Source organism: Hypanus sabinus, chromosome 14 (assembly GCF_030144855.1).
Source record: "Hypanus sabinus isolate sHypSab1 chromosome 14, sHypSab1.hap1, whole genome shotgun sequence".
In the NCBI taxonomy this organism is placed as follows: Eukaryota; Metazoa; Chordata; class Chondrichthyes; order Myliobatiformes; family Dasyatidae; genus Hypanus; species Hypanus sabinus.
In genome coordinates, this window is record NC_082719.1 from 19,845,935 (window position 1) to 19,869,757 (window position 23,823).

At 40.2% G+C, this 23,823-nt stretch overlaps 1 protein-coding gene across 2 annotated transcripts in view; it reads left to right on the top strand.

Annotated features, from left to right (window-relative positions):
• The window catches only part of shroom3 (shroom family member 3), a 429,988-nt gene that overhangs the window by 213,725 nt on the left and 192,440 nt on the right, over positions 1-23,823 (top strand). Inside the window, exons 2-3 of one of the 2 annotated variants that reach the window (XM_059988824.1) lie at positions 1,402-1,556; positions 3,029-3,085. In XM_059988824.1, the coding sequence (XP_059844807.1) occupies positions 1,402-1,556; positions 3,029-3,085 (212 nt within the window). The remainder of the gene's footprint in view (positions 1-1,401; positions 1,557-3,028; positions 3,086-23,823) is intronic. The other variant, XM_059988825.1, reaches the window with a different exon arrangement.

Genomic DNA, 23,823 nt, shown 5'->3' on the forward strand with positions numbered 1-23,823 from the left:
GGGCATTTATTTAATCCTTCCCTTTTTCAGTATTGTGCCTAATTTCCATATTGCCTCCAATTTATAGGTGGTGATTGAAGGTGGAATTTCCTTTGTACCCTCACCTTCAAAGTGTTTCTGACACCCAAGCATAGTTAATTTGACTTGTTAAAAGATTTTTGCAAGTTATACAATTTTTAAGGCAATTGAAGCTGGCTGTTTAGGAAACTTTAAATCTTCGAGGATTTGAAGCTATTGTGTTTAGTTAATTCTTTGGAAGACCAATGCTACCCAGTTCTATTGAAAGAGCTGGTGTATGAAGCAGTCTCCAATTTCTCTGTGGGACCATTTTTCTTCTTAAAATCTCAAAAAAGCTTTTAAGAATTTCTTTGTAATTCAGCATTGTATAGTGAAGGGTACATTTTGTAGGATTAGGAGATCATTGTCTGGATTTCCACAGTAGGATATTGGCTGATCTATGGAGTGGGATCAAAGGTTACTGGAGGTTTTTGGGGAACTTAGTACCAGATTTTGCTAAATTTTGAGAAACAGCTCAATGCCTTACTTTTTACCCAAGTATGTAAATATCAAATTTATTCCCAATTTTGCATTTTAAACCTAATCCTAGGAGATCTTTAGTCTGTCTATTTAAAAAGAAATTAGCAGGAAATATCTACTGAAATCAGATTTACATTGTACTTCTAAAATTGCTGTATTAATAATAACATTCAATGTAAGTTTTTGCTGAATATTTGGAATGAATTTGAAATCTGAATTGCTTAAATTTATTTGATAATAAACACTTTTTACCTTTGTTTTAATGCAATGATTAGATCGAAGGAACTTATATTAGTTTTAAGAGAAAAGGGATAGCGGATTGCTTTAATAATATTAGAAATGAACAGTTAATATTTTGGGAAAACAGTCATAGATTTCACAAACATGTCTGTAATATTCTTCTGAAACAAAGATTTTTAAAAAGAACCTGTTCATAAGATAATGCAACACAAATGGGTCAGAGGTGAATTCTGTCTCTAATTCTCTACATTAGACATTGACGCAGAACTTTTATTCACATTGTTAAAGAAGATGCGGTGTGGACATCCTTGAAAGCTGCCCAACACAATTGTGTTCAAAATCCAAAGCTAAAGTAGTTGTGCTCCTCTAAGCCATTGAGAATGAAAAAGAATAGGACCTTTTCTGAGCAGTGTTTTGTGAATGACTAATTCTGTTCAGGTGGAGCCATGAATACCACAGGATTGTGGCTCTCCTCATTACTCAGGGTCAAGGTTAAAAACTACGGTGGCACAGTTTAATTAGCAAGGCAACTTAAAGCTTTGCAGGAGGTCAACTTCAACCATGATTGAAGGGTCTAAGCATGAGTTTTGTTCCTTTAATTTAGTCTTTTTTCTTCTCTTTCAGATTGAGGAAGGAGGGAAAGCGGACTTGCTCACAAGCAAACTGCAGGTGGGAGACGAAGTCGTCAATATCAATGATGTGGAACTGAGTGGCTATAGACAAGAGGCCATTACGTTGGTAAAAGGCTCCTACAAGACTCTGAAGCTGCTCATTCGCAGGTATGAGAGTCAAACTGGTCACCTGCAGATGCTGCCTAAAAATACGTTATCTCAAATTTATGTATCGTGGGTGTTTAAAGTATTCAACAAATTGACATGCACAGATAAACACTGGGAAAGTTCTGCAAATGAGGGAGAAATATTTATTGTTCAAGGGTAGATCTTCAGCACAACAAAATATTATTATAATTTTACTTTCAATCATCTTGTAATATCCCTAAAATTCAAATTAGACTGCAATATGAATTAAATATCTTCAAGTGGTGGGCAAACAAAGCACTTTTACTCTGGTTTCATTACTTTCATTCTGTTTATTACTATTATTAAATATAGTTTATTCTCAAGAAGTCATGTTCCCATTGTTAGTTTTTGTGAAAAGTTTTTTGAGATTTTAAATAATTTAAACGAATGTAAACAAGTTTATTTGCAAAATTGTAGTGTTCTTGAATTAAGTTTGCAAATGACATACTTTGTAAATCAATCTGTGTCATAATAATATGGTTTTCACATGCAAAGTATCATTTGTAATGATTGATTTGATCAGAAGACTTTTTAAAACCTTGGCAGATGTGTGCATCTTGACTAACCAATTGAAAATTGTGCAATTCTCCCACCATTTGGATTCTGGGTTACCACCATCACATCACTTACTTATGGCTGCCAAGAAGCAGTTTTTCCATATCATCATAGTTAACTGTTTGAGGAGCTCAAACAGAGCAAAGAACAGCTCAGAACAGCATTTAAACACCACCGATCTGATATCTGATTATTCAGAAATTCTAGCATGATTGGTACACTATGTCCTTATTATCCTTACATGGATCCAGGTAGTTATGAGATTGGTTAAATAGTACTTGGAGCTTGGGCTGGTATGAAGCCAGACCCACGTTCAGGATTGGGAACTAAGCCTTCACAAACAAGAGAAAATCTGCAGATGCTGGAAATCTGAGCAGTACACAAAATGCTGGAGGAACTCAGCAGGACAGGCAGCATCTATGGAAAAAAGTATAGTTGATGTTTCAGGCTGAAAACCTTTAGCAAACATTTTGTGGGAACTGAGCCTTGTTGTATCAAACAAGCTGAAACGTACTAGCAATCTTCCTTCTAGTTCTGTATGCAAATCTACCCTATGTTCAAGAACCCCAAGAACATAGGTAGATTTCAGCTTGTGTGATTGACCAGGAGTCAGTTTCTCACTCACTTTAAATGCACAGGATTCATTACAAAATCTGTTTTTACCATGCATAGGGGATAAAAGTTAAATAAAAGTGCTTGGGGACAATGTAAGTCCTTTACAATGTCCGAGAATCTGCTGGTCCGATACAAGCAACAGCCTCAGGGTGCCAGATCATTGGGGTGTTAATGTAGTGAATTCTCCAGGGTCTATTTGAGATCTTTATGGTATGGTACAATTCCCTCTCCCATTGTGAACCGTGAGATACAATAACATCAGTACTTTTGTCTCCTGCCAGCCGGCCAGCTCAATACACTATACAAATGCTTCCTGTCGCTGCTCTTCCATTCTTTAGGTAGGTTATTTGCCTGAACTATTTGCCAGGGGCTTCGGCAGGTTGATTTGTTTTATCCTGTACTATATCCTTTTACTGCCACAGCTTCCTCCCTCCCTGTCTACTCAGTGGCCACTTCATTAGGTACACTTGTACATCTCATCATTGCAAATGTCTAATCAACCAATCCTGTGGCAGCAACTCAATGCATGAAAGTACGCAGATGTGGTCAAGGAGTGGAGTTGTTGTGCAGAGCAAACATCAGCTTGGGAAAGAAACGTGACTTTGATCATGGGACAATTGTTGGTGCCAGATGGGGCGGTTTGAGTATCTCAGAGACCGATGATCTCCAGGGATTTTCATAAACAACTGTTTCTTTTACAGAGAATGGTGCAAAAAAAAACAACAAAAATCCATTGAGCAGCAGTTCTGTGGGCAAAAACACCTCGTTAATGAGAGTGGTCAGACTGGTTCAAGCTGACAGGAAGGCGACAAATAACCAGACGTTACAAAATTAGTTTGTGTAGAATCTCTGAACACACAACACATCGAACCTTGAAGCGGATGGCCTACAGCAGCAGAAGACCACACTGAGTTCCACTCCTGTCCCTAATAAAGTGGCCACAGAGTGTATATCCACATTTCATCTTAACTGGGAAGGGCATGTACGTGTTTAACATTTGAATTGTCTAAATTTCACAATTTCTTCAAGCAGAAAATCAGGCAGCATGTGTCAGTAACTTCCTTATTCACTCGCTAAGAAACTGTAAATAGTCAGCAATTTAACCTATCAATAAATATATTTGTTTATGAAATAGCTGGCAATTCATTTCTTTCCCCAAGGGTTGATGAAATAATAGAAACAATTAGTCCGGTGAAACAATTCTTAAATGAACAACATTAAAGGAACATTTATAGTCTAGGGCTCAAAATTTCATGTGACACCAAACTTCTGGCAACTTGCTAATAACCATTAAGTAATTTCTTTTCTCTCTTTCTTAAGACAGCTTATCCTGGCTTTCCATGCCTGGACCTTAATAATGAGTCTATGATGTGGCACCTGTTTAAATGTATTGTGTCATCCTTCTGTTAGTTCCAATGACAGTGGTTCAGTGAGTTATTTAACTTTACCTGTCTGCACTGACTTGTTCCAATTGTTCAAAAAAAAAAGGTTTTCAGAGTTTGTTTCGCAGTAGAAACTCAATGAGAGTTAAGTGAAAGATATGGGAGAGAAGAGGAAAGAGGAAATAAGCTGATGTGGGAGCTCCCGTGGGCAACAGGGAGCAGAATACAGAATGAAGTGGGGAAAGAGCAGCAACCAGAATGGATCCTAATGATGTACAGCATAGGAAGAACAGACATTGGATTGAATTAGTTTTTCAAGTGTCTGCGATAAACTGACAGCGTGAGATTGCAGTCTCTCAACTTCCAGGGACATAAATGGCATGGTCGATTGCCTCTTTTTCAGTAGTAATTTGCAAAGTGTAAGATAAAGGAGTTGCAGCTTTGAGAACAGGATCCCTATCATGGAATCTACATGACAACTTGTATTCATCCATCGCTAAATCAACATTAAATGTTTCATAGGAACTTCGTCAAATAAAATGTATTCAATCAGGTAAGCATTAGGACAGGGGAACATTGTCAAAAAGCAAGCTTCAAGGGCCTTGGGGATGGGCAGGTTTAGAAGGAGATTCTAGCCCACACAGCTGCATCAAGGTAGGCAGTGGCGAAAGGATGAAAATCAAGAGAGTGATAGAGAAATTTTAAGTGGACCTCTGCAGTGGATGGCAAGAGAGGAAGAGGAAGGCCATGCAGTGATTGAAAATGAGAAGGAAGATTAAGATATGTCTGCACTGGGAGCACCAGATACCATAGTTGACCATTACAGACTCTCAGATGAAGTGCTGCCTCACCTGGAAGGACTATTTAGGGCCCTGTATGGTGGTAAAGTAGGAAGTATAGCACTTGGTACAGTTACAGGGATAAATGCTGGGATGGAGTTCTGCGGGGAGGGACAAATGGGCAAGAGAGTCATGTGGAGTCTTCTGTATCAGTGTAGAATGGGGGACTGCTTCATCGAACACCTTCACACTGTCCAATGCAACAGCTATGATCTCCTGGTGGCCACCCATTAGGTTAGTTGGGGTAGCAGTGACGGTTAATCCATGTTGGGGATGTGGAGGCAAGGGGATGGGAAACTCAACTTCAATCAAGCGTAGTGCAAAAGTTGTTAAAGATATGCTTCAGCATTGTGTAGGTGCATTTGAAGTCAGTGGGCAAGAAGCGTGTCTGTGTCTAAATCCAAACACTGTTCATGGGACATAGCACAAGGACACACCATTTGTTCCCACCAGTCCATCCAGGTTCTTATACCCCACTTGTACTTTTTCCCATCCTTCCCTGAATAACTGTTCATCAGAATCAGGTTTATTATCACTGACATATGTCATGAAATTTGTCATTTTCTGGCAGCAGTACAGTGTAATACATAATGTAAGCTATAATTTGAAATATAGTAGATTCTGGTCCATCAGTTAATCAGGGCAGCTGCTTATTTAGGACAGTTCTTAAAGAACAAAATCTAATCGGATTCCCTTCATTTATTTGGAGCAATATGCTGCTTAATTTGGACAGGAGACTTCTTACTGAATAGTGTCATTTGTGTGGCTGTTAAACACCGTGCTTGCAGCAAAGAGTTTTAAACAACGTCAGTTGCATGTGTTTGTCTTCAAAAAGCACTGATAGTTGGTGAGAATGAGTAGTAAAATAATTCTGAACTGTTCTACTCCTTGCAGTTTTAAGCATTCAGGCTTTGAGATGCTAGAAACAGCTGTGAGTGAAAATGAAATGATTTCACTACTTCATCAAGTTAGGAACTATGAAGAATTTAAAGGTATCAGCAATTATCTTGAATGTTACAATAGAAATGAAGATTTGGAGGAATCAATCGTCAAAAAAATTGTGTGAAAGCAGTCCATTATCTGACTAGGTGTCTGAGTTGACTTTGTTCATTTACAGTCAATTAAAATAACAGAGCTATGAACACTGAATGAATTCCTCCATCGATATCTATTAGGAACTAATACACAGTTTTATAGTTTTGTAGTAGTATTGGTAGTATTCCAATTTGTTCTGTATTTTAGTTAAATACATCATTTGTTACTCAGTTAAATGGTAGTTTGCCTTTTTTTAATACCTTACAACAATTTCCATAAAACCAGCTAAATGGGGCAACTGCTTAATTGGACCTAAATGCACTGGTCCCAATGTGTCCCAATTAACCAGAATTCACTGTATATGTTTTAAAAAGTGCAGAAGGAGAGAAAAAATAATGGGTTCATGGACTGTTCAAAAATCTGATGGTAGAGGGGAAGAAGTGGTTTTGAAAACATTGAATGTGTGTTCTCAAGCTCCTGTACCTTCTCCCTGATGGTAGTTTTTGATGGTGTCCTTGATGGTGGGGTGGCTAGTGCCACATTGAAGCTGGCTGAGTCTATGCAGCATTTTTCGATCCAGTGCATTGGAGGTGATGAAAACACACAGAATGCTCTCCACAGTACACTCCCATTACCTTGTGCCCCACATGGTTATTCGGATTCTCTTAAATGCAGTGATGCCATCTGCCTCGATTGTGACATTCACAAGCAATCCCACTCCTCCCTCAATCATAAATCTGCTGCCTCACTACTCGGGGTGAAGAAGCTTCTTTCAACGTACCAGCTTGGTTCCTATCTTGCATTGATGGTTTCTAGATTTTTTGTTACTCACAGATAGATTCACTCTATTTCTAAAACCTTTCATAACTCTGTAGTCAAAAACTGGGTTAGGTCTCAGCTTTATCACTTCAAAAGTGACGTAGAATATATATGTAAAAAAACACGAAATGCTGGCAGAACTCAGCAGGCCAGACAGCATTTATGGGAGGAGGTAATAACGACGTTTCGGGCCAAAACCCTTGATCAGGAGTGAAGTAACATGGGATGGTTGAGGGGGGAGGGATAAAGTAGAGAGCTGGGAAGTGATAAGCTGGAGGGAAATGGGCTAGGGGAAGGTGGAAATTATGGGAAATAAAAGAGAAAGGTAGGGCTGGGGGGAGAGATTATAGTGAGAGGGGAAAAGAAAGAGAAAGAGAACCAGACTAAAATAATAGATAGGGATGGGGGTAAGGGTGGAGGCCAGGGGTATCAACGGAGGTCAGTGAGTTGGATGTTCAATCTGGCAGGAAGGAGGCTACCTAGGTGGGATATAAGGTATTGATATGTTATGTTCTGTAATTTCAAAATATTAAACTGATTTAAAGGAAGACACAGGAGTCCATAAATGGAAGTCTAAATTCAAGTTTACTTTACGCGACATGTGCACATATCCTGTGGTAACAGAATGACGAATGCAATTTGTGTATTTATACATATAACCGTAATTTATTATTCAAATGTACAAGAATGCTTAATCAACCAATATGTATACAAATCTACTCAAATATTACTTAAATATTAAATACACAACAGTTTATCTTTTCCTCATGAAGGTAAACTCACATTTTTGGTGTCATTCATGTAAATATTTTTGCACCTCACATATGCTTGTTCGTATTTTTTTATAATATATTCAAATTGAAACCATTTCAATTAAGTTTGAAAGTTGTGTCTCCTCATTCAGTACGATGTGTTAGACTTAAAGTATGAGGCAGTGGACTAGTGGAGAGCTTGTGGCAAGAGAGGAAAGTGTGTTCTTACTGTTCACATGGGAATTGAAGTTTTACTTACAGACGTGTTGTTGAAGGGCAGCAGAGAAATGAGAAGTTGGGATTTACCAAGACCCAGTAATATTAGGTCAAAGAGCTAAACATACAATATATCCTGGGAACTCAAGAACTACTTGAACTCTACTCTTGTGGTTTCAGAGGTAATCTTTCATTGTAATTACACTTAAATACTACGTTTTAATCTATATAAATACAGACATGCTAATACAAGCCTATTGGTTAAATTTTCTGTAACTCAAATGTAGCCTGAGGTGAGGTCCAACTAATTATAATTGTGGGAATTGACGAGCTGGTTTGTGAATAAAGGAGTGAAGCCTCAGATGATGAAGGGATGTTAATCTTTAAGAGAACTAAAGAGAAAGTTTCTATAATCTTCACATCAATGATATGACCAAAATAGCACTGGATTTAAATAATACTTCAAACAGGAGCACATATTGAATTTTGCTAAATGATGAGAAATATTTCTGCACCAACGAATAATGATTGTTCCAAATTTACTCCACCTCTATCGGGAGCCTGCACTTCAAATAATTTCCCTTCATGGTTGATCTTTCCAACTCTCTTGGCCATTTCTGTGGGAAAGGAATAACAACATAGTATCAACATAATTGTATGTTTGCAATTCATTTTTCAAAACTGTTTAAAACTGCTATTGAAAATATTACATCTATCTCTGGTTTAGTTTCTTTCCCCTCGTAATTATTCCAGTGCTGAATCTGACTGCATCTGAGGTGGTGAGAAGTTCATGATCAATTCAGCTCCTAAATAACATTGTCTTTAATGTCCAAATGTGGGAGACTTATACTTTCAGTTTTCTCCAAAGTGCAGAATGTGAACTCAAAGCATGCGTAAAACTCCAAATATCCAGATAAGTAGAATGATTTTATTTCCATTATTACCTTTAGATGTACAAGTCTCCATTGTGAGCTGCCTTACTATTTGCTGTACAGTACTTTTATGTTAGTTTTGGAAGGAGTGAGGGGGAAATACTGATTTATTTTTTTTTACTAAGAATGCACCCAGTTTTGCAATTTTGACAGATTTGTGTTTGAAATCATAATAGGGCAAAACAGTTACTAGCACTAAGAATAATTGCATCTTTCAATGCATAGCATCTAGTTCTCGAGCTTTGACCTAATCTGAGAGGATCTTTGAAAATATTCACGTTCATTCATTAGTGTGCTTCAGTGCATTTTGTTCAACATGAAAATATGCACTAAAAATTTTAATTCCACGTTAGGTCAGAGCAGAGTAAATCACATTGGCTAGTCTCTTCCATTTGCACGTTCACCAGTTTACAATTTCATTTCAATCGACAGGAAGATCACTTACAGATGAATGCACAAGCAGAAAACCCAGTTGCTAATTTAACCTGTTTGAGTATAATAAAAGAGGAACCTATATAAGAACCCATATAATCAGTCTCACAGACTCACGATATTCCAAAGCTCTGCAGACCATTACCGCACCCTTTAATTATAAGCATGATTGAGAATGAAACAAATTAGTCCTGACTTAGAAATTTTTCATGGGTCCAATAACCAGAATTCTATAAGTTTTAAAATAGTTGTGGAAGAGGATACGGCTGGTTAGCAGGTTAAGGTCATGAAGCAGGGAAGTGCAAAGTTGGGAGCTATTAGGTGGGATCTTCCAGTGCTTCAGGATCCATATGTTCTTGTTAAGGTGAAGGGCTAAGCTGGCAGGTTTAGAGAACCATGGTTCATAAGAGATATTGGAGCTTGGTTAGGGAAAAGTGTGCAGAAGTGATTGGGAACCTGTGAATCTTTTGATGACTAAAATAAGTGTAAGAGGACAAAAAGAAGATTTGAGAAGAATCTGGCAAGCAAGGTGAGGAAAAACTACAGAAGATTCTGTAGGTATCATGAGTAAAACGGTGAGAATAGATCCCCTTAAAGATCAGCATGGCTGTCTGTGTGTGCAACCAAAGCAAATGGGAGACATTTTTAATGAATATTTGTCTTTACTGTGGAGAAAAGGATTGGATTCAGATTTATTTATCACATGTACTTCAAAACATACAGCAAAAAACAGCAATTGCATTAACAACCAGCACTGCCAAGGATGTATTGGAGGCAGCCCATAATTTATGTGTTGACCCACATTTCAGCACCAACATTGCATGCTCACAAAGTTCAAGAAAATGTTCAAGGAAATTAAGGAAATGGGGGAAATGAGTGATGTTGTCTTGGACCATGTACAAATTTGCAGGGAGGAGGTATTAAAGGCCTTCAAGACATTATGAGGCCATGGAGGACTGGTGAGTAGCTACCATTTCCCATTATTCAAGAATGGAAACAGGGATAATCCTGGAAACTACAGACCGGTGAGTTTCACATCAGTGGTGAAGCACTGAAGTGGATTCTTAAAGATAGGATATCTAAGCTATTAGAAAACCATGACCTAATTAAGGACTATTGGAATGCCTAGGGTGGGGCAAGTCGAATCTTATGATCTTGATTGAGTATTTCAAGGAGGTGATGAAGGTGGAGCTGTTGATGTTGTCTGTATGAATTTTAGTAAGGATTTTATCAGATTTCTCATGGGAGCCTGATTCAGAAGATTAAGATGCATGGGATCCACGGTGAATTAGCTGCTTGGATTAACAATTGGCTTGTCCATAGAAGACAGAGTATTGGTTGATGGGGCTTATTCTGGCTGGAGGTCTGTGACAAGCACTGCTCTGCTGGAATCCATACTGGGACCTCTGTTATTTGTGATATATATAAATGACCTGGATGAAAATGTAGATAAGTGAGTTTGTAAGATTGAAGATAATACGAAGGTTGGTGGTTTGGCAAAAACATGCCAGACTGGAACAGGATACAGTAGGATATAGGTCAACTGCAGATGTAGGTGGAGAAATGCCGAGTGGTGTTTAACCTGGTCAAATGTGAAGTGTTGCTCTTTTGGAGATCGAATGTGAAGAGAGAGTACACTGTTAAAGGTAACACCCTTCAGGTGCTGCTGAGCAGAGGGATCTCGTGGTCAAAGTTCATAGCTCTCTGAAAGAGGGTACACAGGTTGATAGAACAGTGGATGTGGTCTACATGGAATTTGACAAGGTCCCTTATGGCATGCTAGTCTGGAAGGATAGAATGCATGGGATCCAGGGAGATAGCAGATTGGAATCATAATGGGCAAAGTGGTAAGAAGCAATGGGTGATGGTTGAGGGATGTTTCTCAAACTGAAGGAACTAGACCACTGTTTAGTGATGTGAATAGGGGGTGGTGGTGGAACTTTTGTCTGTAATTTATATAAACAATCTGGACATGACTGTACAAGGCATGGTTAGTAAGTTGCAAATGATACTAAAACAAGTGATAACGTAGAACGTTTTGAAAAAATGATTGGGGAGCTTGATCAGGTAAGCATGTGGCTGAAGATTGACAAATGGCTTTTTAATCCAGATTAGTGTGAGGTACTGCATTTTGGGAGATGAAACCATGGTAGGATTTAATCAGTGAAGGGTAGTGCTCTGGGGAATGTTAAGAAACAGAGGGACCTTACAGTGTATTTGTATAGTTCCCTGAAAGTGCTGTCACAGGTAGATAGGGTGGTGAAGAATGCTGGCCTTCACGGATCAGGACACTAAGTGTAGAAGGAAAGTTATTATGCAGTTATATAAGATGTTGGTGAGGCTGCATCTAGAGTATTGTATACAGTTTTGATCACCCTGTTATTGGAAAGATGTTATTACATTAGAAAGAATGCAAGATAGATTTACCAGGATGTTGCCTGGACTTGGATGCCTGGGTTAGAAGGAGAGGTTATTTTGTGGAATTTAGGAGACTGAGGGGGTAACAGGTGTATGAAATCATGAGGGGCATACAAAGGGTGAAAGCACATAGTCTTTATCCCAGAGAGAGGGTACAAAAAAACAAGATGGCACAGGTTTAAGATCAGAGAAGAGAGATTTAAAAGGGATACTCGGGGCAGCTTCTTCACGCAGAGGGTGGTGAGTAGTTGGAATGAGCTGCCAGAAATAGTGGTTGAGGTGGGCATATTAGCATCATCTAAAAGCCATGGGTAGGAGAGATTTAGAAGGCTACAGGCCAAATGTGGGCATATGGGACTAGCTCATGAGGCAACACAGCAGGAACCAGATGGGCTGAAGGGCCTGTTCTACTGCTGCAAAGTCTCCCTCAAAATACTGAGATTTTTATGATCATTTACCAAATACTGGGGTAATAAATAATTTGAGCCTGATGCTGATAAAATCTAAATTCAGATCAAATAGATTTAGAAGTTAGGAGGGGATCAAAGGAAAATATTTGGCGAGCACAGTGTATATAAACAGCGCTATCTGAACGAGATGTCCTTCAGGTGAAACGTTTGCAGTCAAGTTAAGTTTATTGTCATATCATAAATACTGTGAGGTACAGGTACAATGACAAGCTGCCTGCCACAGCATTGCTGGCAAAGAGCTTCAGCCAACACACAGGAAAAGAAAGAATGTGCAAAACAGGGCACATGAAGAAAAAACACAATTAAAAGTAAAAACAAATCTGACGGCCCTAGTTTGAAGAGAAGTAAAAGTGGTCATCCAGATGTCCTCAACAATGTTCAACCTTCAATCAATATCCCAAAAACAAACTATCTGGCAACTCTCACAACGCTTTTGATTCGAGTTTTCTGTAGGGATGTTGGGTTCCATGTTCCCAACATTGTGAAGGTGACTGACTACACTTCTAAAATATTCTGTCAGCTGTAAACTATTTTGAGACAATGAAAAGTAAATGTGTGTCATTTCATGAGTGCTAACCTGTATGTAACCTCGTTCTGACTCAAACATATTTGCATTCAGGGTGGTTTCTTTTAAATTGCAAACCATAATCAATACATCATGACAAATCACTCATTGTTCTCTGGAGACAAGATGAATCTTGTCACACTGTAGTGATAGACAAATTGCTTTACACTTTTTCTTTTATTTTGAAATATGAGAAGCTTCAGTACCAAATCTATCACATAGCTTAAAGGTAAAAGTTAGATTTATTTGTCACATATATGTTGAAACATGCAGTGAAAAGGGTCGTTCGCATCAAAGCAATCGGCAAATTTTGTGCTGAGCAACATGCAAGTGCCACCAGCTTCTAGTACCAACATAGCATGCCTATAACTCAGTAACCGTAACTGTAATACACCCTCAAGTTCACAAGGTGACCATGAATTCCCCCTCCAGACAGCAGCGAGAACTAAACCCCAATCTTCCCGCTGGCACTGTAAAGCATTGCACTAATCTTTATGCTACCATGCTTTATGAATGGTTTTAAACTGGTGATCAATATGATGATTACAAAACAAGGCATTAATGCAATGATTAATGCTTAAGAGGCTTTACCTTTTTACCTTTTTATTCCATGGGACTGGAGCCAGTTGTGGCACTGACTGCTCAAATCATGGCCCTAATTCCTCAAGCTTCACGGCCTGTAGGTTTGGCACAGGCCCAAGATTGAAGCTCCAAACATTATCCCCTATGTCACTAATGGCAGCCACTTACTCAAGGAAACCCACTTCAGTGCCCTGGTCTTGCTCACTAACCTCACTTCTTTCCACAGTCATACTCCTTATTCACATTCTTAAGTGGGATGACTCTAAAGATGGATTTAGAATTTTTTATTTGGAAAATGTTGGCCCTACTCTTAGATCAACACCATCGGATCTAATTTGCAGTAGTCGTTTCACAATCCATGACCTTACTTAAATCGTATTATTGCAGAATTTGCAGATTCTGTGATACTATATCTCTACCATAATCTGCCAGTTCATCTGACCCAATCACTGCAAAAGATCACTCGCATTCTGGGACTCCCCATCGGCTTCTCCTTTGGCTTCCCCCTCAGATCCTTTCTGAGATCTTTAGCCTCCCTTTTGGGTTCACCTACGGCCACTTCTGAGGCTTTTAGACTTTCCTTCATGACTTCTCTCTCCAGACCTCCGGCCTTCCTCTTTGATCTCCAGGTTCTTTTAGCTTCCCCCCACCTCACCTCAGCTTCTCTTCGGTCCTCTAATTCTGCCCCCCTCAAAAGCCCTGCCTCTTCTGAGACATCTGGCCTCCCATTCAGCCTCTCTGTGTCTCTTGATCTACTCGGAGGCCTCTAGCCCTCTACCAGCGTCTCCCAAGGCTCTGGCCTCCTTTAATGACGTCTGAAAATTCTCACAATTAACAGGAAGTACATTTTCATTTTACTCAAAAGTGTTCTTATCCTTAGCTACAATTTCAAGTCAAGTCACTTTTATTGTCATTTTGACCATAACTGCAGGTACAGTACATAGTAAAAATCAGATGTTTTTCAGGACCATGGTGTTACATGACACAGTACAAAAACTATACTGAACTGCGTAAAAACCAACACATAAAAAAGCTACACTAGACTACAGACCTACCCAGGACTGCATAAAGTGTACAAAACAGTGCAGGCATTACAATAAATAATAGACAAGACAATAGGACATTAAGGTATCAGTCCAGGCTCTGGGTATTGAGGAGTCTGATAGCTTGGGGGAAGAAACTGTTACATAGTCTGGTTGTGAGAGCCTGAATGCTTCGGTGCCTTTTCCCAGATGGTAGGAGGGAGAAGAGTTTGTATGAGGGGTGCATGGGGTCCTTCATAATGCTGTTGCTTTGCGATGCAGCGTGTAGTGTAAATGTCCGTAATGGCAGGAAGAGAGACCTCGATGATCTTCTCAGCTGACCTCACTATCCGCTGCAGGGTCTTGCGATCCAAGGTGGTGCAATTTCTGAACCAGGCAGTGATGCTCAGGATGCTCTCAATACAACCCCTGTAGAATGTGATGAGGATGGGGGGTGAGAGATGGACTTTACTCAACCTTCGCAGAAAGTAGAGACACTGCTGGGCTTTCTTTGCTATGGAGCTGGTTTTGAGGGACCAGGTGAGGGACCAAGAAATTTGGTACTCTTAACGATCTCTACTGAGGAGCCGTCAATGTTCAGCAGGGAGTGGTCTCCTGAAGTCAACAACCATCTCTTTTGTTTTGTTCACATTCAGAGACAGGTTGTTGGCTCTGCACCAGTCTGTTAGCCACTGCACCTCCACTATGTAAGCTGACTCGTCGTTCTTGCTGATGAGACCCACCACAGTCGTGTCATTGGTGAACTTGATGATGTGGTTCGAGCTGTGTGTTGCAGCACAGTCATGGGTCAGCAGAGTGAACGGCAGTGGACTGAGCACGCAACCCTGAGGGGGCCCCCGTGTTAAGTGTGATGGTGTTGGAGATGCTGCTCCCAATCCGGACTGACTGAGGTCTCCCAGTCAGGAAGTCTAGGATCTACTTGCAGAGGGAGGTGTTCAGGCCCAGTAGGCTCAGCTTTCCAATCAGTTTCTGAGGGATGATTGTGTTGAATGGTGAACTGAAGAATTCGTTCCACAGTCTAGGTAGGATCTTAATAATGAAGTAGATACAAACATAACTTTTCCCAACTGGAATTTCCCAGGCTACCTACACAGCCACTATTCAATGGCTGCCAAAACTGGTCACATCTTGTGGCTATGGTGTTCTGAAGATGAAACTATTTCTTTCAACCCTTCACTTACCTGCAGTCCAAAAAATCTGTAGAGTTCTTCAAAACTTAGAGTTAAAAATGCACTGTGAGATAACTCTATGCAATAACATAGCGATGTTGAGCAGATTTTCTTCCCTTGTTAGGTTTCCAATCAACAATAATTTGCTGGATCAATAAAAACATACTATTTGGGGTTGAGGAGAAATTTGGTGATGTCATTATTTCAGAGTAGAGGTAGCAAAAATGAATAAGGCAGATGTTTAAAATCAACGTTAAAAAATAATTATTGCAATATATTCATCGATATCTGTTACATAACTTTGTGTCTATTTCAAAATCCCAGTTTCATGAGGAATGTTGAATTAATGTTTTTTTCTAAAATACTTTTTAAAAAGTTAGTTCTGCAATTTAAAACTCAGTTGTGGAAGAATTCTGCCTCGCCAGACAGGCCAATTTGGAGCACTGTTTTGTGTTAGGTCTGGGAATGAGAAGGTGGGGATCTGTCATGTCAAATAATTGAGGAAACAATGAATAATAGACTGCAGCCTCTGTCATCCTGTGTCAGCTTAAACTCTTACAATAAATAGCCATTAAATTATTACAGGCAATGTTGTGAAGTAATCATTAGGAAAATTTTCAAGATCCAGTTACCAAAGAAATGTAATCACTTATGATTTGATCATTCTGACCTGGGGTGTTTGGTGCAACAGAAGTAATTTAGTGTTCAAAATATGAAGAGCAATGTAGTCAACTCTTAATTTTAGAGTTGAAAAGATAATTGGAGTACTTGAATGCCATCATTGCATCTAGTAAGGCAAGCAAAATCAAAGTGTGAGCATATGAGAGGGTCTTCATGCTGTGAATTCATTTCTCGAGTTACCTCAGCATTGAAATAATTTGGCAGGTAGTAAACAGGAGCACCAATATTGGGAAACACCTTTTAACTAAGCTGAATGAATTTAATTGAGAAGTAGCTGCAGGATATCAGTTTCCCACACTTAAGTTTTTAAAAAGTGGTTTTATCTAGCTTCCTTGATGAATTCATGGAATTGCTGAGCAGTATAAAAAGATTTAAGCTTCCTCCCAGAAAACAAGACCAAGACTCTTCTTTCATTTAAGGCCTACCATCTGTTACATGTGCAGTATAATCATTTTAGTCCACAAAGAAGCCGAGCAGGATGTGAATGCTTTAATGATGGTCAAAGTACGTTTCAGTTTATTGTTGGATTACTTACTGTGTGGAAAATATCCAGTAGCCTCTCAGGCAAGGCGTGTTCAACCATGCAGAAAGGGAGTGATTGTGATCAATATGGACAATGACTACAACATGGAAAGAAAGATTCAGAGGTAAGCTCCTCGAGATATTATTCAATCAAAGGTTCTCTGAATCCGAATCAGGTTAAATATCACCAACGTTTGTTGTGAAATGTGTTGGTTTATGGCAACAGTACATTGAACTACATAGTAATAAAAACTATAATTTATAATAAGAATATAAAAAAATTAAGTTTAATAAGTTGAACAAAAGGATAGGGATATAGTGAGAAGGTGTTCATGGGTTCTTTGTCTATTTAGAAGTCTGATGGCAGAGGGGAAGTTGTTTCAGAACCATTGAGTGTGGATCTGCAGGCTCCTGCACCTTCCCCTTAATGGCTGCAATGTGAAGAGGGTGTGTCCTGTGGGACGAGGGTCCTTAATGATGGATGCTGCTTTTTGAGGCATCATCTTTTCAAGGTGTCCGGGATTCTGGGGAGGCTAGAGCCCATGATGGGTTTACAACTGAGTTTACAACTTTCTGCAGCTTTTTCCAATCCTGTGCAGTAGCACCCCTGTACCACATGGTGATGCAGCCAGTTAGAATGTTCTCCATGGTATGTCTGTAAAAATTTGCGACTTTGGTGATGTACCAAATCTCCCCAAACTCCTAATGAAATATAGCCACTGTTGGGACTTTTTTGTAATTGCATCAATATTTTAGGCCCAGGATAGATCTTCAGAGATATTGACATCCAGGAACTTAAATTTTCTCACCCTTTCCACTTCTGATCCCTCGATGAGCATTGGCGTGTGTGTGTGTTCCCTCGACTCTCCCTTCCTGGTCCACAATCAATTCCTTTGTCGTACTGACATTGAGTGCAAGGTTGTTGCTGTGACATCACTCAACCAGCTGATCTATCTCACTCCTGTACACCTCCTCATCACCATCAGAAATTCTGCCAACAATAGTTGTGTCATCAGCAAACTTATAGATGGTTTTTAAGCTGTGCCTAGCCCCACAGTCATGGGTATAGAGAGAATAGAGCAGTGGGCTAAGCACACGTCCTTGCGGTGCACCGACGTTGATTGAGAGCGAGGTGGAGATGTTATTTCCGATCTGCACACACTGTGGTCTCCCAGTGAGGAAGTCAAGGATCCATTTGCACCAGGAGGCCCACCTTTTTAGGTTTTTGATTAGAACTGAGGGTATGATTGTGTTGAAGGCTGAGTTGTAATCAATACAGAACACTTTACTGCTTTTGCTCAGGTGATCCAAGGCCGAGTGGCGAGTAGGTGAGATTGCATCCACTGTAGACCTGTGGTCGAGGTCCTTGCTTAGGCAGGAGTTGATTATGGCATGACCAACCTCTCAAAGCATTTCATCAATGTAAAGAGGAATTCAGCAAGGTCAGGCAGCACCTATATTGAGAAGCACTGTCGATGTTTCGGCCGAGACCCTTCATCAGGACTAATGAAGACTAACGTTACTCCTGATGAAGGGTCTCAGCCTGAAACATCGACAGCACTTCTCCCTATAGATGCTGCCTGACCTGCTGCATTCCACCAGCATTTTGTGTGTGTTGCTTAAATTTCCAGCATCTGCTGATTTCCTCGTGTTTGTCATCACTGTAGATATGAGTGCTTCTGGATGGTAGTCATTGAATCAGCTCACTCTGCTCTTCTTGGGCTCACATATGGTTGTCGCCCTTTTGAAGTAGGTGGGAACCTCCAATTGTAGCAGAGAGAGAGATTGAACACTCCTGCCAGTTGGCTGGCACGGGTTCTCAGTGCCCTACCTGGTACACCCTCAGGGCCTGACACCTTGCAAGGATTCACCCTGATGAAAAATTCCTGACGTTGGCCTCCGAGATGGAGATCACAGTCACCTGATGTTGTAGGAATTTGCATAGCTGTCGTTTTATGCTCCCTTTCCAAGTGTGCGTAAAAGGAGTTGAGCTCATCTGGGAATGAAGCATCACTGCCATTCTTGATGTTAGATTTTGCTTTGTAGGAGGTAATGGCCTGCCAACCCTGCTAGAGCAGATGTGCATCCAATTCTATCTCTGACCTCAATCAGAATTGTTCCTTTGCTCTTAAGATAGCCTTCTGGTTGTACCTGGATGTCTAGTATAGTCTTGGATCACTGGTCTTGAATGCCACAGATCTACCCCCCGGCAGACTACGAATCTCCTGGTTCATCCACAGCTTTTTTTGGGGGGATTTTCTGGTATGTTCTCAAAGGCACACAATCATCCATAGATTTTGATGAAGTCTGTGACAACTGTGCTGTATTCACTCAGGCGAAGATAAATCCCTGAATATTGTCCAGGCCACCAACTCAAAGCAGTCCTGTAAGTGTCCTTCTGACTCCCTTGACCATACTTTCGTGGTCTTCACCAATGATGCTGTGGTCTTTAGTCTGCCTATGTACTGGGAATAGAAGTACAGGCAGATGATCAGACTTTCCATATTGTGGGTGTGGGATGGCACAGTAAGTGTTCTTGATGGTGGTGAAACAGTGGTCAGGTGTGTTGGCTCCTGTGGTTCTTTCGGTGATATGTAGGCTCTTAAACACTTGAAGATTGACTGGGTAGAAGATGCAGGTATTCCCAAGGTCTATTTCTTACTATGAGTTTAATGGCCTCAGTCTCAGTCATCCATGTCTCTGTAACCCCTCCAGCCCCTAGAACTCTCTGGGATATCTGTGCTCCTCAACTTTCGATTTTTTGTGCTTCCATGATTTTAGTTGCTCTGCCATTAGTAATACTGCCTTTATCTGCCAAGATCCTAAGCTGTGGTATTTCCTGAAGCTCTCCTCTGCTCTCCCTTTCTTTGCAGCTTTAAGGTACTTCTTTAAACCTATCTCATTAACCGTATTTAATAGTCTTAAATGTAGATTCAATGAAGTACACTCTAAAAGTGCTCCTGCTGCGGCCTTCTATATATTGGTGAGACCTGACACAGACTGGGAGACAGTTTTGCTGAACACCTAAGCTCTGTCCGCTAGAGAAACCAGGATCTCCCAGTGGCCACAAATTTTAATTCTACGTCCCATTCCTATTCTGATATGTCAATCCATGGCCTCCTCTTCAAGATGAAGCCACACTCAGGTTGGAGGAATAACACCTTATATTCCGTCTGGGTAGCCTCCAACTTAATGGCATGAACATTGATTTCTCTAACTTCTGTTAATACCCCTCCTCCCCTTCTTACCCCATCTATTTATTATTTTTCCCTTTTTTTCTTTTCTCTTTTTTCTCTCTCTGTCCCTCTCACAATAACTCCTTGCCTGCTTTCCATCTTCCTCTGATGCTCCCCTCCCCCTTTCTTTCTCCCTAGTCCTTCCGTCCCATGATCCTTTCCCTTCTCCAGCTCTGTATCCCTTTTGCCAATCAACTTTCCAGCTCTCAGCTTCATCCTTCCCCCTCCTGTCTTCTCCTATGATTTTGGATTTCCCCCTCCCCCTTCCACTTTCAAATCTCTTACTAACTCTTCTTTCCGTTAGTCCTGACGAAGGGTCTCAGCCCAAAACGTCGAATGTACTTCTTCCTATAGATGCTGCCTGGCTTGCTGCATTCCACCAGCATTTTGTGTGTGTCACTCTAAAAGTGACTTGGTTTGTTGAAAGAAAAGCATCTGTGATTGAATGGGTCAGTAACTTGGGAACTTTTTAAGTTATGGAGGTTTGTTTCTAAGTAATTGCACACATTGTTTGAGTAGCCATTTGTGTGATTGTTCACTGATTCTGCACTTTCTTGTAACATTCTGGAAAACTTTATTACAAGGCAGATACCAAGACTGTGCAGTGGTGTTTATTATACTGTTGTTTTGCCATGGTAAAATTAACTAACATTTGAAATTGTTAATAGCGGGCAAGCTGACAGGAAAGTAAATATTTGAGACAAGGATTTTGCAAATTTCATACATAGGTGTTTTTTTACAGTTTTGAAGTCTCCAGCAGTGGAAACTAAGTCTTGATTACAGAACACATAATAGGACACATAATTTAACACATAATAGGTGTAAGAATTATTTGTTAAAAGGAACAGTTGGTAATCATGCTTACTTTCAATTACTTATCCATTGCAACATACAAAAGTCCATTCAGCCCTTTGGAGTATGTGCCTGCTCCCTGAAGAACAATCCTATCAGTCTCATTCTTCCTCTTATTTTATCCTCTTTCATTTACGAATCAACACCCCAGCCCCCAATTCTCCTGACATCCATCTACACTGGGGTAATAAACAATCGCCAGTTAACCTACCAAGATGTATTGGAGATGCCAAAACATAAACATCAGTGAGGACCCACACATTCTCAGGAAGAACATGCGAACTCTACACATCCACACCCAAAACCGTTGGTCCCACTGCAGTCCTAACGCTGTCTGAGTTCCAGTTGCAAAGGATGAGAGTAAAAACCACAGTTATATAAAGAGAAACTCTTTTGATTAAAATCTTTAATTGTTATCTCCATGTTCCTCAGTGACCTGTCTGTTCTTCCTAGGTTGGGAATCTTAAACAAAAGCAGGGTATATTTTGTTATACAGAAAAAGAAAGCTATTGACAAAACATGGAGTATTCTTAACAAAGTTGTTGTACCCCCAAGTTCAAAAGACTTGTTTATATTTACCCTAAAACCACCTGAAGTCCCACTCTTGCAGAATGTAATGAGGCCTGGTAGTCTTGGGAGGAGTCCCAGGGTCCAGGATTAAGATTACAGACAGCCTGGAGTACGAGTTGCAACTGGAATTGTCTATTTTATTTTGTTTTACATTTTTGGTGTGGTCTTTTACCCACCATGACTTAGTAAATGCATTTTTTAAAAACTGGAGCCTTAATTTGCGATCATGCCAGTTGCTGGTAATGATTAAGTGACAACCTTGTTACTTGTCATCTGTATCTGGAGAAGGGTGGCACTCAAGCCCATGCCTGAGTTATGGACATCCAATTTACGGACAAGCCAATTTATGGCTTGTTGATTGGGTGTGTGGATTCAGAAGGGGATGTGTGACTCAGATGCTGCCAGATGTATTGATGAAGACCTGGATTATGGAGCGGAGTTAATTTCCTTCTCCTCACTGGACTTCATGGTCGTTTGTAGTATCTCATGTGAGCAAGCAATTTTTACAGTATAGACAACAAGATGTTGGGAGTGTTGAATACTCCAGTTTTGACTCACATTGCATTGATTTAGACACCAGCCTATTGCTGTGTTAGCCTACATCTCATGATGTGCACAGTGCAAAGACTATGGGAGAACCGATGCATGTGGTTAGATTAATCTCATCTTCATCTTGCTAGCTACCTTTCTTTAGGTGGTGTTTGAAGTTTCATGTTTGGTCTTTCCTGATTCCAAAATAAACTGGAATCTGTCAAGTTCCACTTTGTTGTCACAAGTCAAATTGAACAAGGAATGAAACTTACTGATGGGTTTTTTACACCTGTGGACTGAAGGCCACGTTTGGTGAGGGCGGACTGCGAATTCCTTTGACCGAGTTAATTTAGATCAGAATACACACAATTCTGAAAGCAGAAAGGATAAAGTTGAAATTTGAGGGAATGAATCTGTTTGGTAATTCTTTTCAGCAAATAATAATTTCCATTGACTTCATTGTGGATTGAGCAAAATAATTACAGATCTCTTTCGCAAAACTGAGATTTTCCCTCAGTGAATTTCCTTGTCCTTTGTTTATGTTTTAAAGTTGCAAATTCAGCATCAGCTTGGGCAAATAACAGAATACAGGACATCTTGTGTTTGTAACACCTCCCTGACAAGGCTGATCAGTCTTACCAGCATCACTAATTAGTCAACAGCAGTAACTGCTAATTTTGTTGCCTTGCATGCAGCAACCTTCAAAGGAACAGGTTATGATTTTAGGACCACAGTAAGAATTTTAAAGTATTGTTTAAAATCTATCTTCATTTACGCCATCAGTCTGTTATAACAGTAATTGTTGAATTCCAGTAAGTTAACACTTCATTAAAAGAGAGTTCTGCTACTGTAAAGTTAACAAATTTCACGACATGTGCCAGTGATATTAAACCTGGTTCTGATTCTTTTGTAAATTTCATTGCATCATCATAGGGCAATGTGCAGAGCTGCTTACGTTCTCATCCAGAATCTGTGGGTCTATGGTGCAGATAAAAAGATGTCCAGCAGAGTGGTGCATCAAAGCACTCACATATTGCTCCCATACTTATACCAGTCCTATAGGTGTGGCTTTAAAGCATCCAGCTCAAGAAAGAACAGTATTTAAATAGGCTCCTACTGGAGAACTCATTTCTAGCTGTAAAGAGAATTTGACTGCTGATGCAGTGCTTGAGGTCAGATTGGATCTTCTGCACAGTTCCCTTCTCAGCACTTTTGTCTTCCCATACAGGCAGCATTTTGACACATCATGCTCCTCAAATCATAGAAATCACAAACGAGGGAAAATCCAAGCACAGTAATGTTGGAGGAACTCAGCAGGCCAGGCAGCATCTATGGAAAAGAGTACAGAAAATGATTCTGGCTGAGACTCTTCGCCTGAAATGGTGGCTGTACTCTTTTCCATTGATACTGCCTGGCCTGCTGAGTTCCTCGGGCATTTTGTCTGTGTAACTCATAGAAATCCCTGGTTTCTAGCCAATAGAAAGGAGTATCTTAGATAGTCTCTTCACTGGGAGCCCAAAAAAAATGCTAGAGGGAAGTGCACCATGTCCCATGCCATCATCATGTCCCTTCCCAATCTGTGTTAAAGTCTGTAGTTTTCACATTGCCCTTTTCACATAAGAATCCAGAGAACTGGGATGGAAGTAAGTCACCTTTGTTCATGAAGGATAGCCTCAGAGAGACAGAGATGTCACATCTAGATATAATGATGCATTGCTAATGTATGACCTATCACCATCGGATAAAAATACAAGTAAGTATGCCAGAGATGGATAAGTGACAGTACACAAGGATCCAAGAAATTGGGCTTTACTAATGCCCTTATGCACTAGCCTTTTCTCATTCTCTGATGAAAGAAAATAGGTGAGACTGCAACTAGGCTGGTGTCCCACAGAGAATGATTGAAGGAGTATTGCATGGGAATTAGGGGAAGGAGAGAGGGCTGACAGATGGGGCCTGGGAATTGAGAGATGGAACAGGAAGCTTGTGGGGGTGGGGGGTGTTGCATCGGTGGTTCTGGAAGTTGAAAA